Here is a 12,797-nt window from a genome sequence, read left to right on the forward strand (position 1 = left end):
TGAGTTGGTTTTCTGTGTCTTTCACAAAAGTTTGTCTAGGCAAAGATGCTAGCACTACATGATTTTTGTGGAGAATTGGAGATTATTTCTTAAGTATGCAGCATCTTCTTTTTATGGAATGTGGAGATAATTCGATAGAATTATGGTAACAGCAAACTTGTAAATTGCAGTTGTCAGTATGTCAAAAAAAAGGGCATCTAAAAATGTTGTATGTTGCTGGACTGACTTTTTTTAACTTTTATGTTGGATTTCTTAGTTTCAGAAGAAAAGGAGGAAGAAGATGAAACAGAAGATGCAGGTCTGGATGACTGGGAAGCTATGGTTAGTGATGAAGATGGAGAGAAAGGTGGGCATGTAGATACCAAATGTATGGTTTTTCTGGTTAAGAGGCTTTGGGCTGAGTTTTCTGTTTCTATAGAAAACAATATTTTATTTAGATTTTTTTCTCTACTCTGTTAGATAAATTGTGAGGTAAGTTTGATGATAAATAGATGTAAGAATCTCTTCTCAAAAGCAGAGCTTTCAGAAGTCACACACATACTGCTTAAGACAACCCTTTGGAAATACTCTTATGTGCAATTACCATCTAAAATAATTAAGTTGTAATTTTTTGTTGTTTTTTTATGGGAGTAAAAATCCTCTTCTCTAATATATGCTTAAACCACCTTTGGAAGTTTAGGGAAACCTTTTACCTGGTGTTGTATTTCTCTAGTAATTGTTCCAAAGCCATAGTATTTTTATGATATGAATCTGGCAACATCTAGGAGAGATGTTTTCAAAGAAATGGGGGTCTAAAATGGTGTGAAGGTTAAGTGTGCATGTGTTATAGTAAGTTCTCTTCTACAAGGGAAGGCTGAGAGAATTGGGATTGTTCAGCCTGGAATAGAGAAGGCTTTGGGGTGACCTAATTGTGGCCTTCCAGTACCTGAAGGGAGTTTACAGGAAAGATGGAGTGAAACTATTTACAAGACCATGTAGTGACAGGACAAGGGGAAATTGATTCAAACTGAGAGTAGGTTTAGTTTAGATATTAGGAAAAGATTCTTTACAGCGAGGGTGGTGAGGCACTGGAACAGGTTGTCCAGAGAGGTTGTGGATGCCCCATCCCTGGAAGTTTTCCAGGCCAGGTTGGATGGGGCTTTGAGCAACCTGGTCTAAGTGGAAGGTGCCCCTGCCCTTGGCAGGGGGGCTGTAACTAGTTGGTCTTTGAAGTCCCTTTCAGCCAAAACCATTCTGTGATTCTATGATACGCTTCTTTGAGAGGCAGGTTTGGAAGAAAGGAAGGAAGAACATCCATATTCCTGTGCACGTGTGCCAAAGGCCATAGTCTGTCTGCATTCAACAACAGTGCTTATGGGGAGCTTAAAACTGTGCAAGAGTGCAGGGATAACTTCTCAGATATTTTTTTCCAGTGGTGGAGAAAAGTGTTTTTCTGTGAGCCATCCTGAACAGGAGTTTGTTACTGGACTTAGTGCTTCCATAATGTCTTCATTGTTTCTTATGCTCAAAGACTATTTATTCATCAAATACTTTTTACTTGCTCAAGCCTATACTTGTGACACCTATGCTTTCAAGTGTAGTGCTTGATAATACAGATACATACAGCAGAATGGACTTCATTCCAGCACAGGTCTGTTCCTCTGGTGCTTTTGAGTTCTAAGGGCTGCTCACCTTCTTGAGCATTTGTTTTAGTCTGGTACCACTGTCCTGGAGAGGACATAGCACTTCTTACTGCTTGGATTTGAAGGCTCTGCCAGTGGGATCCAGAAAAAGAACCTTCCTGGGAATTAGATTTAGTGTATTACTAAGATGATGGACTATGAGAGTAGCAAGAAAATGTAACTCATCTCTAGGAGTAGTGAGCCTGCCAGCAGTGCTGTAAGGAGGAGAATCCATGGTTTTAAAGCGATCATCGGCTTGCATCTTATGATTTTACAGATGATTATAAATGGGAAGCTTTCAAAGAAAGAAAATTACTTTTTGATAATTCTTTTTGTCTGCTTATTGAAGAATTAGTATGAAAAATGATTAATCTTCTCTGAACAGTCAAAGAAAACCTGAAGATGAGACATTTTAAAGGCGTGAAAGAGACAATTTGTTCTGATTGTTATATCTGATTAAATGTGCATTCCTGATCAGTAGTACAGAATCCATATAGTAATGATCTGGAGTATTTTGGCTTTATTAAAAAGGTGTTGGTGCATTATTCCTTTATGAAGTGCACATGACTTCAAAGAACATCTGAATGTTTGCAAATAATGTTAAACATAAGTGTGCTGATAATATTGTTCTTCACCCCACCCCAAACTTGCTTTGCTTCTGGATTTGAAACGCAAACCAGCCACTCTGAACATAAAACACTTTTTATTTTTAACATTGGAAGTTGAAAAATGGTCTTGACAAGCACTTATTGTAGCGCTTACTCTGTCTTCATTCTTCTCTAGTAGTCTCTTTTGCTTTCTCATGCCATCTCCCCCACAAGTGTGAACTTAATAGAGAATTTTTACTTTAGTTTTTTTTTTTTTTTTTTTTTTTTTTAGCAGAGAGCAAACCTGTCCATATTGAAGTCAAAGAACAAAATGAAGTGGACGAGGAAGAGGAGGAGGACGACGAGGAGGAGGAAGAGGAAGAAGAGAGTGAAGAATCTGAAGATAGTGAAGGCAGTGAAGATGAGGATGAAAAGACTTCAGATGAGAGAGAGGCAGACTCCCAAGCTATTGGAAAACAATCTATGGAAAAAAAGCCCAGCAAGGAGATTAGCTCTGATTCTGAGTATGACTCTGATGATGACCGCACTAAGGAGGAGCGTGCTTATGACAAAGCTAAACGGAGAATTGAGGTATTAAGATACACTTGGATTCTTGTGTTGTATAACAAACAGATTAATTTTCAGTTAATTTCATCAAATTTGTCAAAATGGTGGCTGTGTCAGGGCTAATATTTAAGCAGGTTCATAAATTGTGTTAATTAAAAAAAATATACTTGGTTTTGTCTGAAGATAAAGTATTTGTTTTTAGGTAATTTGACCACAAAGATGGCAATTTCAGTGTTGTTGCCCTCCAGCTCTATATCCCTCCTGGAGAAAGAGGCTTTTATCCTTTACAGATAGATATTTTCAAGTTTTAGAAGATGTGTCTAAACTGTTCAGTGCTTTCATGGCTACTAATGTTCTTGGTTTCCTCACCCAAGGTGCTTGTTCAGAATGCACCATCAGCAAAGCCACTGTTAGTGGCTATAACAACTTAGCCTACTAGGCTGTAACCAGAACCAACCAACCAAAAATTTAACTGTTGAAAATTTTTGATTTACCAAAAGAGGGTTGACAGACCTTAAATTGCCTTGAAAGTATAAGTCCCACAGTTAACTCTGTGTTTGTATGTATGTAATCAAGTCAAGAGGTGAGCTGTGGTTTTTGGTTTATACTTACCGTTTTTTATGTGTCTTTTACATAGAAGCGACGAGCTGAAAACAGCAAAAATATGAACACTGAAAAGCTCAGAGCACCAGTTATCTGTGTCCTGGGGCATGTAGACACAGGCAAGACCAAAATTTTAGATAAGGTAAGGTGTGGAGTGTGAAAGCACTGCTGGTGCCTCTTGCTTAAGCACATATTTTTTTGGTTGAAGACAGAAAGAATTAGAGTGTGCTCAGACATAACTTTAGTCTCTTATATGTAAGTATTTCTGGTCTTTTTTTTGTCATTAGCTCCGCCACACTCACGTGCAGGACAGTGAAGCTGGTGGTATCACTCAGCAGATTGGTGCAACTAATGTTCCCCTTGAAGCTATTAATGAGCAAACCAAGATGGTGAAAAATGTAAGTTACAACACGTCACCAACTGCATCTTAAAAATATGAAATGTAGATTAATAAAGGCCTTGTGAGATTGCCTGACATGGACAGATGTACTTTCCCCCCCTCTCTTATTTTGGGGTTGTTTTTTAATTCCTATCATTCCCCCGCCAAAGGGGAGGTTGTCTCATTTTTCATACATTTGTTAATTTCAGTTAATGCATTGCTGTTTCTTCAGAAAAATATGCAAGTACTGTTTACTATGTTCTGGACAGTGCATATATGTACATAGACTGTTTACTTGTCAGTATTTTGATTGTAAATTGAGACTTTTGAAACCTTAAGACTTTTGAAACCTCTTGAGTATATTTTCTGTTAAAAACTTACCCTTTGCTGTATGTGCTGAAATTTGGCCAATTCCTGGGTGATGATTTTTATCGTGTTACACAAATAGTAACTGTTCTGTATTGTTTGTTTCGGGTACTATATCCTATTTTGCTCGCAGAAGCAGCTGGCTGCACAGCCTTGGTGTAGTAACGGCTTTTTCCGAGATTTTACTCAACTTACTAAATATGTAAAATTAGGGGAGAGGAGAAAATCATCAAGATAAGGATGGTACATCTCACTACCCTGAAATGTTTTTTTCTTCTGTAGGCTGCCTTGTCTTACAGATTTTAGCTTAGCTTATGGCCAGTTGATACCTGGAGGAATGTGCTGCATCATTTCTTTAATATTGAAATGACTGGTGACTGATTAGGTTTATAGAAGGTGCTGGCCTTAAAATATGTATCTGGATTTTTAAAGTGCAGACTGTCAGTAATGTTGCCAGCTCTTTTTTTTTTTCTTGTGTAATCTCTACAAGATGGCTAATATTTTGAAATGTTAGTTTGACAGAGAGAACATAAAAATTCCAGGCATGCTGATAATCGACACTCCAGGACATGAGTCCTTCAGGTAATGTTTTCTCATAATGTTGTACTTCTCAGAACTGATGGCTAAAGCATTTGGGGATATTTTTAGCAAAGTGTGAGGTCTTTGCTTAATTCATTGTGTTAGTTCTCACTTGAAAAAAAGTCCAACTAAACCAACTTAACGTAGAGGAATTAAGTGGATTTGCTTCATTTGCAGGTGCTTTTTATATCTGGTTAATTGCTGGCCTTTTATAGCTGATTAATTTTCTGTCTTCGTGCCAATTGAGCCATGAATATCTGAAAAAGCATGTAAATAAATAGTTAGTGTAAGAGGAAAGTTGGAAGCAGGAAGCTAGCTGGAGGAAAAAAGGTGAGGATTTCAAGTGACCTAACTACTCTGCTATGAAAAATTAAAACTTTTGTCCTAGTTTCTCATTCAGTGTCTGAATGTAGTAACTGAGTTCCTAAGACTGGAAGTTACTAATTGCACAAGTCATCTGAGTCTTAGCAGAGATCAAATGCTGTCTAGGAACACCAGTGGCATGCAGGCAAGCCACTAAATCAGCTTTTAAGGTTAAAACATGACGTGCGTAACTGAACTCCCTGAGATGAGATCTTGGGTGAAATCTTGAAACAGAAGAATTAGTACTTTGATGTGACATTTTTCAGTATAAACCTTTGTAAGCATTGAAATGCTGTGTTGTGGGGCCCTTGGTAATGTTCAGATCAGTATCTTGGCATCGTACCTCTTTACAGCTCTCCATCTTCTAGCCAGGTTTTGTTTGGCAACAAAGATGCGATAGTCTATTTACACTGTATTGTATAAAATCATGATAGTCTTAGTGTTTATGTGGTATATAAAGTCTTGTTCAGATTTTGCACTCCTGCATTTCACTTTAACTGTCTCAGTTGTCACTCAGAAAATGATCAGAACATATCTTATATTGTAAAACTATATAATAATATGAAAACTCTCAGGAGAATAATAGTTTCTTAGTTTTGCTTACACATTCTTTAATGTATTTTGTCAAATGAAAATTACGAAGTGTCATTTGAATGGTTTACGTTTTTGATGGGAAATAACTAATTGATGAGCTTTAGCTTTTTGTTTGTCAGTGTAAGTTTGACATTGTACTTGGTGTTTTCATAAAGGTTCTGTTGCTAAGTGACTGATTTTTTTTTTTTTGCTGTCTTTTAATATCACAGCAATCTAAGAAATAGAGGAAGCTCACTTTGTGATATTGCTATACTTGTAGTTGACATCATGCATGGTTTGGAGCCACAGACAATTGAATCAATAAATCTGTTGAAATCAAAGAAATGCCCATTTATAGTAGCTCTCAACAAGGTAGGATAGATTTTTATTCTAATAGTGTATTTCTCCACTCTAATAGTGTATTTGGCTTTTGACAATTGTGTGTTTTCTTCCTTGAACTGGAATTGTTTTGTGTAAAGTCTGAAGGGGTTGTTCTTGGGTCCTGTGTGTTGCATTTTTTTGTGTCCTTGATACAACAATGGCTCTACAGGAGCTTTGTGGAACAATCTGATCTTCTTGGAGTCCTTACTGGTAAATTTTGTTGCCTTATGTAACTTTTGTATATGATTCACACTTCTGGAAGTTGTACTTCAATTGTGGGTTTTTTTCCCTTGTGCCTACTTGTATAGATTTGTGTGCATTTTCTGATAAAACTGCAACACAAGCTTCACGTTGACAGGTCATACTTTATTTTAGCCACTGATACTGGTTAGTTTGACTTGAAGACAAGCCGACTTTAAGCGCATGGAGCGGTAATGTTAATCACTGGTGGGAAGTGTTTTGGGCTTTGCAATATTAGATGGAAAATTAGCCAGCTATTTTCAGCCCTGTTTTTAGAAATCCTGTGCATGAGAAATTATGCTGCCTGTTTGTGATGACTCGATGAATTATATAATATATATATATGGAAATTGCTCATGTCCAATGACTTTGGAAGCTATCTGACATGCTGACAGAGAGCTGTCAGAAGGCTATTCATTTGCAGTGTAAAAAGTGCAATATACTTCAAAAAATGAAAGGAGCATTAAGATTGAAGATGGTTGGAACTGAGGAGGCCGTTATCTCATTGCCAAAACCAGCTACTTTTTGAAAGAACACAAACAACTTCTTGGATAAAGAGGTGTCCAGGCCTTACAGCAGAGTAGTGTAGAGTTCTGTCTTGGTCAGACACAAAGACCCAACCGTCTTTCATTGCCATCAAAGACCTACAGTGAGCCTGAAATTAAATAGCTAAGAGTCCTTGCATTTTAAGTTGTAGTTGTATTATTTGACCAGGTTATAATCCATTTTCTTAAGATGTAGTTTTGATTTGTACAGCAAATAGGTTTTTGGGCTAAACCTGTCCTGCTTTGGCAGCTGTCTTGGGGAAATGTTTCAGAAATACAGTTGTGTCTTTTGAACAGCCCCACTCTGGTCCCTTCTCTGTAGCAACATGGGAAAGGGTCCATATTTACCAGTAAATTTTAAAAGTTCTTTGTAAAACTAGTGTAGTCTCTTTTCAGGAAAAACCACAAACACCTCTGTGGTTTTTGGGTTTTTTTGTGTGTATGTGAATCTGTAAACAGGTGTCTTCTGAATGTTTTATTTTAACCTTGATGTAATTTATGCATATAAACTTTTTCCGTATGAACCTAGATTACTGTAGCTCGAATTTTTAAAATCGGAAGTAATATTGCTATCCTGTAATACTGCCTGACTTAAACAGAGCTAAATATAGCAGCTAAAGCAAATAAAAACTATTTCATTTGATTACTGGAGCAGGTAGATGGCTGGCTAAGTTGGCTGATAAAGTATTTCTCACTGATGATGTGGCATAAGCATAAAGACACCCTTAGTAAGCTGCATAAGATGACATACTGCTGTATTTTCAAGATTGATAGGTTGTATGACTGGAAAAAAAGTCCAGATACAGATGTAGCTGTCACCTTAAAGAAGCAGAAAAAAAATACAAAAGATGAATTCGAAGAACGTGCAAAAGCTATCATAGTGGAATTTGCAAAACAGGTAGGTTGGAATATTCAAGGTTCTTTGCTGAGAAGAAGTGATAGTAAAGGGTGGATGAGTGGTGTGGTTTGTTTTGGGTTTGTGGGTGTTTTTTGTTTTGTTTTTTCCCCTTTCCTCAAAACAACTTGGAATATCAAGAAAACTGTTGCATCTCTTCTGACACATTGGTGTTAGCCTCTCATAAACCAAGCTTCGTTGTTTTTACATTTTACGTAATTTTAACTGCTCCATCCTTAGCGCTGGTTTGGAGAAAAATATCTAATTGCTGTGCATGGTCAATGGAATCATGAACAGCAGATGAGGTTTTCTGTCACTGTTCTTTTTCTCTTTGGGAATAGCCTGAGAGAATCCCATCTGTCTCTTTTTTCTCTTGGATGCTGGCAGGGTATGAATCACATCAGTTCTGGGAACTTCCTCTGTTGGTGACATACAATGCTGTCTAGAAGCTAGATGGGATAATTAACTTTGTAGAGTTATCCCACACTGTTTCCAAGTGTGGATTGAGGTTCCATAGCATGCTGTCAGTAACAGTGTTGGTTTTTTAAATTGGGATTTAAAAAATGCAGTAGTATTTGACGGAGCTTGAATGTTGCTGTTAATAATGATGTGTATATGTGCTTTTCCCTATGTAACTATTAATCCTGATTCCAGGGCTTGAACGCTGCCTTGTTTTATGAGAATAAGGATCCTCGCACTTTCGTTTCTCTTGTACCTACCTCTGCTCACACAGGGGATGGCATGGGAAGTCTGATAGCTCTTCTTGTTGAGCTCACACAAACCATGCTGACCAAGAGACTGGCAGAGTGTCAGGAGCTGAGAGCTCAAGTCATGGAGGTAATACAGCAACTCTTCTTGAAATTCATACAGAAATTTCTCCCTTCCCTGCACCCTTCCTCCTGGTAAAAAATTTATGTTTGAAGTGCTTAAATAAGAAGTAACTTTTTCCCCCTTTCATTCAGGTTAAAGCACTGCCAGGCATGGGCACTACCATAGATGTTATTCTGATTAATGGACGTCTGAGAGAAGGAGACACCATTATTGTTCCTGGGGTAGAAGGTCCTATCGTAACTCAGATTAGAGGTCTTCTGCTGCCTCCTCCTATGAAGGAGCTACGAGTTAAGGTATGGCAGCTGGTTACTGTACTGGTATTATGACCCAGGAAAAAAATAAATCAAACTTTATAAAAAGAGAATGTAGTAGAATGTGGTTATAGTAACGGTATTTAAAGGGGGCTTCAAGGGCAATGCAGGGTGCATCTGGTGTCTCTTGTGAAAATGTATGTTCCTGTTGGGGTGTGTGTTGTCACAGCAGTGGCAAAGAAAATGGTCAAGGAATTAACTTGCTGTGAGGTTTAGGATGTGTATGCTTTAATAAGGGATTCAAGTATGTGGCTACATGTGAGAGGGAGATACGCATCTTAAATGGAAACTGGAGTGTACTACTACAGTGACTTCTGAGTTAAAGTTATAATATTAGTAACAAAAATCACATACACTTAGATTTGAGAAAAGTGAACACATGAGTTTCTAGGGCTGGTTGGTGAGTGCCAGTGACCACGACTTCTGCAGAATCTGCAGCCTCTTGGCATTTACAAAGGTTGTTGGAGGTTTTGCTGCCCTAGTCTTACTAGCCTGAGGAGAGACCCTGAATTTGAGATCCTTCCTGCATGGCTTTCCATGAAATGAGGAGGAGACACAGAAGCAAAAGGCTGTAAATAAATGAATACATATATTAAGATTAGTGCATGCAATTCAAAGGGGATGAAAAGAGCTGCTTTGATGTTTCCTGTTTAAAAGGGAAGGGATAAATGTCTGCACAGATTTTTTTTTTTTAAGGCAAAGAAAACTTCTGTACAGATAACCTAGGTGAATGTAATAGGACAGGCTTTAAGGTTTGGGAACCTTGAGCTGGGGAAGTGGACCTAGGGTAGCTGTTCAGCTCTTTTGAGGCAGGCAGTGAGGATGCATTTTGATTCAGCTTGTTCACGTGGAATTGTTGTCCTTGAAATAAGACCCACATTCTGGGGTGGAGAGCTAAAGGATAGAGGTTTGCAGGAACAAAGTGCTTACTGAGGAGGGAAGCTGCCTTGCAGTTTTAAGAGAAGGATGGGACATCTAAATAAATTAAGAAACAAACCAGAAAATCCTTCCAACATCAATTTAAAGATCTTATTTGTTACGTCTTAGAGCCATGCCCTGAGTGTGAGATCTTTGAGGTTCCCCTGGATGAGGGGAGAACCTTGGAAATTGAACATGGAATTATGCACATGGGAAGGCTGGATGGCATCCAGTGGGAGATCAAGACAGCCCTTCCTGCACAGAGCCTTGGGCTGTGTGTCAGCGAAGCTTTAGTGTTTTTGTTAAGCTCTTGGCATCTTCCCATCACTTGCCTATGGGGCTGAATTTGTGGGGTTTTATTAGTGAGTAGCTGTCTATTGCTGCTTGTTCTTTTCTAGTATATGTTCCTTTTTGGCCCCCTCCTCTTCTTTTAGAAGACTTCCCTGTGTCCTGCCCACCTCGGCAGGGGTGCAGGGGGTATCTGAAGGGAGAAGAGCACAAAGACTGAGACATGCAAATGAAAAGCAGAGACAATCACTGATGAAAAGTTGGGAGCTGCTGTGCTTCGCTGCTCCCCACCGTGTTCTTCAGTTGCTCAGCACTGAGTTGTGTTGCTGTGCACCAGCACAGAAGTCTTTGCTAATGTGTATATTCTCTCTTTCAGAACCAGTATGAAAAGCACAAAGAGGTTGTTGCTGCTCAAGGCGTGAAGATTCTTGGGAAAGACTTGGAAAAGACCTTGGCTGGTTTGCCATTGCTCGTAGCTCATAAAGAGGATGAAGTCCCAGTCCTCAAGGTGAGGTGGCTGATGTTGAAGTACAACACACTGAGGGTAACTTGAGCTCTCTGGTGATGCAACTCAAATGTTGAGAGCTCAGTTTGCAAATAACTGGGTTTTTTGGTTGTTTTAAAAACTGTTCCAGTAACACATTTTAGCCTTGTGCTCATGTGAAGCTTTGGTGGTGTGATGTTTTTAGTATCTTGACCGTTAGTTTTTTCCCTGACATTTTGCTGGGGTGTCTCTGCTGCTAGAATAAGGTTTGAACACAAGTATCATGGCATAGTTTGGCTCTGTTAATTACTGATTTGGTATTTTTAATAATTTATGGAAATATTCTAATCAAATTATATTAGGTACATATCTACTAGTAGAGTTTTGCAAACTCTACTAATTGCAAAGCTAATTTAAGACTTTTGTAATAAATTTCTTTTGGGACTTACATGTTAAAAATGACAGAAGAAAGGATATAGCTATCCTAAACCCAAAACTGCTTCTTGTTTTCCAAAGGCAGGAAGTTAGTTTAGAAAGGAAACTCACATGTTGCTAATTTACTTCTAATCATAGTTTTCCTTTAGTCTTCTGTCTATTTATTTGTGCTTCTGAAGGGAGGTCAAACTTTTGGGGTGTCCAAACACAGACCTTGTTGCTGGGTACATACGAGTATTTACTTAAAGTGTACTACTGGTAGTAGATACATGATGGCTAAAAGTCAATGGCAAAACCCATTCATCTGCCAGAGGAAGAGGCTTTGCTGCTCTTGCATCCTGTTTTGTACCCAGGCCTAAAGAGTGTTCAGGATCCTTTCCAGCTCATGGTTTTAGGTGTCAGCTTTTGTCACTGATCCTCAGGCAGCCAAGGGCATTGCCGCACAATGTTTGCACAGCCTTGCCAGCAGAAAACTGCAGTGCTGGGGAAAGTGATGTGTGGTCTGCAGAGAAATGTTACCAGCTCTGAAGGTGGGCATCTGCCCAGTTTATGATCACCTTCCTGCAAAATCCTCAGGTCTAGTTCAGCTCAGGCTTTTCTAATGCCAGAAACAGTCAGGAGTCTCATTGGCTGTGTGTGACTTACACTGCACGTCTGTCAGGTGGGACCTATCAGCATGGCTGTCGCATATTTTCAGCAGCTCGTGAACAGGAAGATTTTGTACCCTGAGGCATCAGTAGCAAGAGGACTAAAACTTGCTTTTTTCTCTCCTGTTTTTTTTCTAAAGGATGAACTAATACATGAACTGAAGCAAACACTAAATGCAATCAAATTAGAAGAGAAAGGTGTTTATGTCCAGGCTTCTACGTTAGGCTCTTTAGAGGCATTACTTGAATTTCTTAAAACATCAGAAGTGCCAGTAAGTACTAGTGTGCTTTATCTGATGCCGTTGATTCTGTGTTTTAGTCAGTAACTGTTTCCTTTTGACTCAGAAAGATTAGTGACTTGATTTTTGTGGCTTTCTTCAACAGTATTCAGGAATTAATATAGGTCCTGTCCATAAAAAAGATGTTATGAAGGCATCAGTTATGCTGGAGCATGACCCACAGTAAGTAGCTTTGCTTTTGCTCAGTTGATAAATGTGCAGCGGTGCTGCAGGAAGGGCCGGCCGTAGCTCTGGGTTTGTGGTGTGTGCGGTGAACTGCTGGGCTCTCTGTTCCCTCCAGGTACGCCGTCATTCTGGCATTCGATGTGAGGATTGAACGTGACGCACAGGAGATGGCTGATAGCTTAGGAGTTCGTATTTTTAGTGCTGAAATCATTTATCACTTATTCGATGCCTTCACAAAATATAGACAAGACTACAAAAAGCAGAAGCAAGAGGAATTCAAGTAAGTGTGAGCAATTGTATTCTGGATGCTTCCCTAATAAGGCTCTCTCTTATTTTAGTGTAAATTAAGCTGTATTTAACTATTTGTTTCTTTATTATTACTTAGCATGTACTTCTAATGGAAAGGGAGGAGAGGAGGAAGATTGTATGACAATAAATTGATAGTTTTCAAGAATTTGGTGCTCCAGTCTAATTGTTTAGATCTGGGATTAGGCCTAGTAGGGTGAGAGCTGTGAAAGCTGTGCAGCAGATACAAGACTGAGCTAGAACTTTTGTATAATATGGAGTGTTTTTATTAAGGTTTGCTTTCTATACTTGGCTTCTCTTCCTAGTTTGTGACAGATGGGTTAGTCTTGCAGAATTAAAAAAACAAAACTAAAGGGATTTGGATTCTATTGTTT

At 38.8% G+C, this 12,797-nt stretch overlaps 1 protein-coding gene across 2 annotated transcripts in view; it reads left to right on the plus strand.

Moving 5' to 3' along the window:
* Positions 1–12,797, plus strand: part of EIF5B (eukaryotic translation initiation factor 5B) — a 37,013-nt gene that overhangs the window by 20,155 nt on the left and 4,061 nt on the right. The window contains exons 9-21 of one of the 2 annotated variants that reach the window (XM_048325435.1): positions 257–346; positions 2,541–2,839; positions 3,453–3,560; positions 3,706–3,816; positions 4,678–4,745; positions 5,909–6,050; positions 7,611–7,742; positions 8,394–8,576; positions 8,702–8,863; positions 10,464–10,595; positions 11,794–11,925; positions 12,038–12,114; positions 12,233–12,397. In XM_048325435.1, the coding sequence (XP_048181392.1) occupies positions 257–346; positions 2,541–2,839; positions 3,453–3,560; positions 3,706–3,816; positions 4,678–4,745; positions 5,909–6,050; positions 7,611–7,742; positions 8,394–8,576; positions 8,702–8,863; positions 10,464–10,595; positions 11,794–11,925; positions 12,038–12,114; positions 12,233–12,397 (1,801 nt within the window). The remainder of the gene's footprint in view (positions 1–256; positions 347–2,540; positions 2,840–3,452; positions 3,561–3,705; positions 3,817–4,677; positions 4,746–5,908; positions 6,051–7,610; positions 7,743–8,393; positions 8,577–8,701; positions 8,864–10,463; positions 10,596–11,793; positions 11,926–12,037; positions 12,115–12,232; positions 12,398–12,797) is intronic. The other variant, XM_048325445.1, reaches the window with a different exon arrangement.

This window comes from Corvus hawaiiensis, chromosome 2, assembly GCF_020740725.1.
Source record: "Corvus hawaiiensis isolate bCorHaw1 chromosome 2, bCorHaw1.pri.cur, whole genome shotgun sequence".
Taxonomy (NCBI): domain Eukaryota; kingdom Metazoa; phylum Chordata; class Aves; order Passeriformes; family Corvidae; genus Corvus; species Corvus hawaiiensis.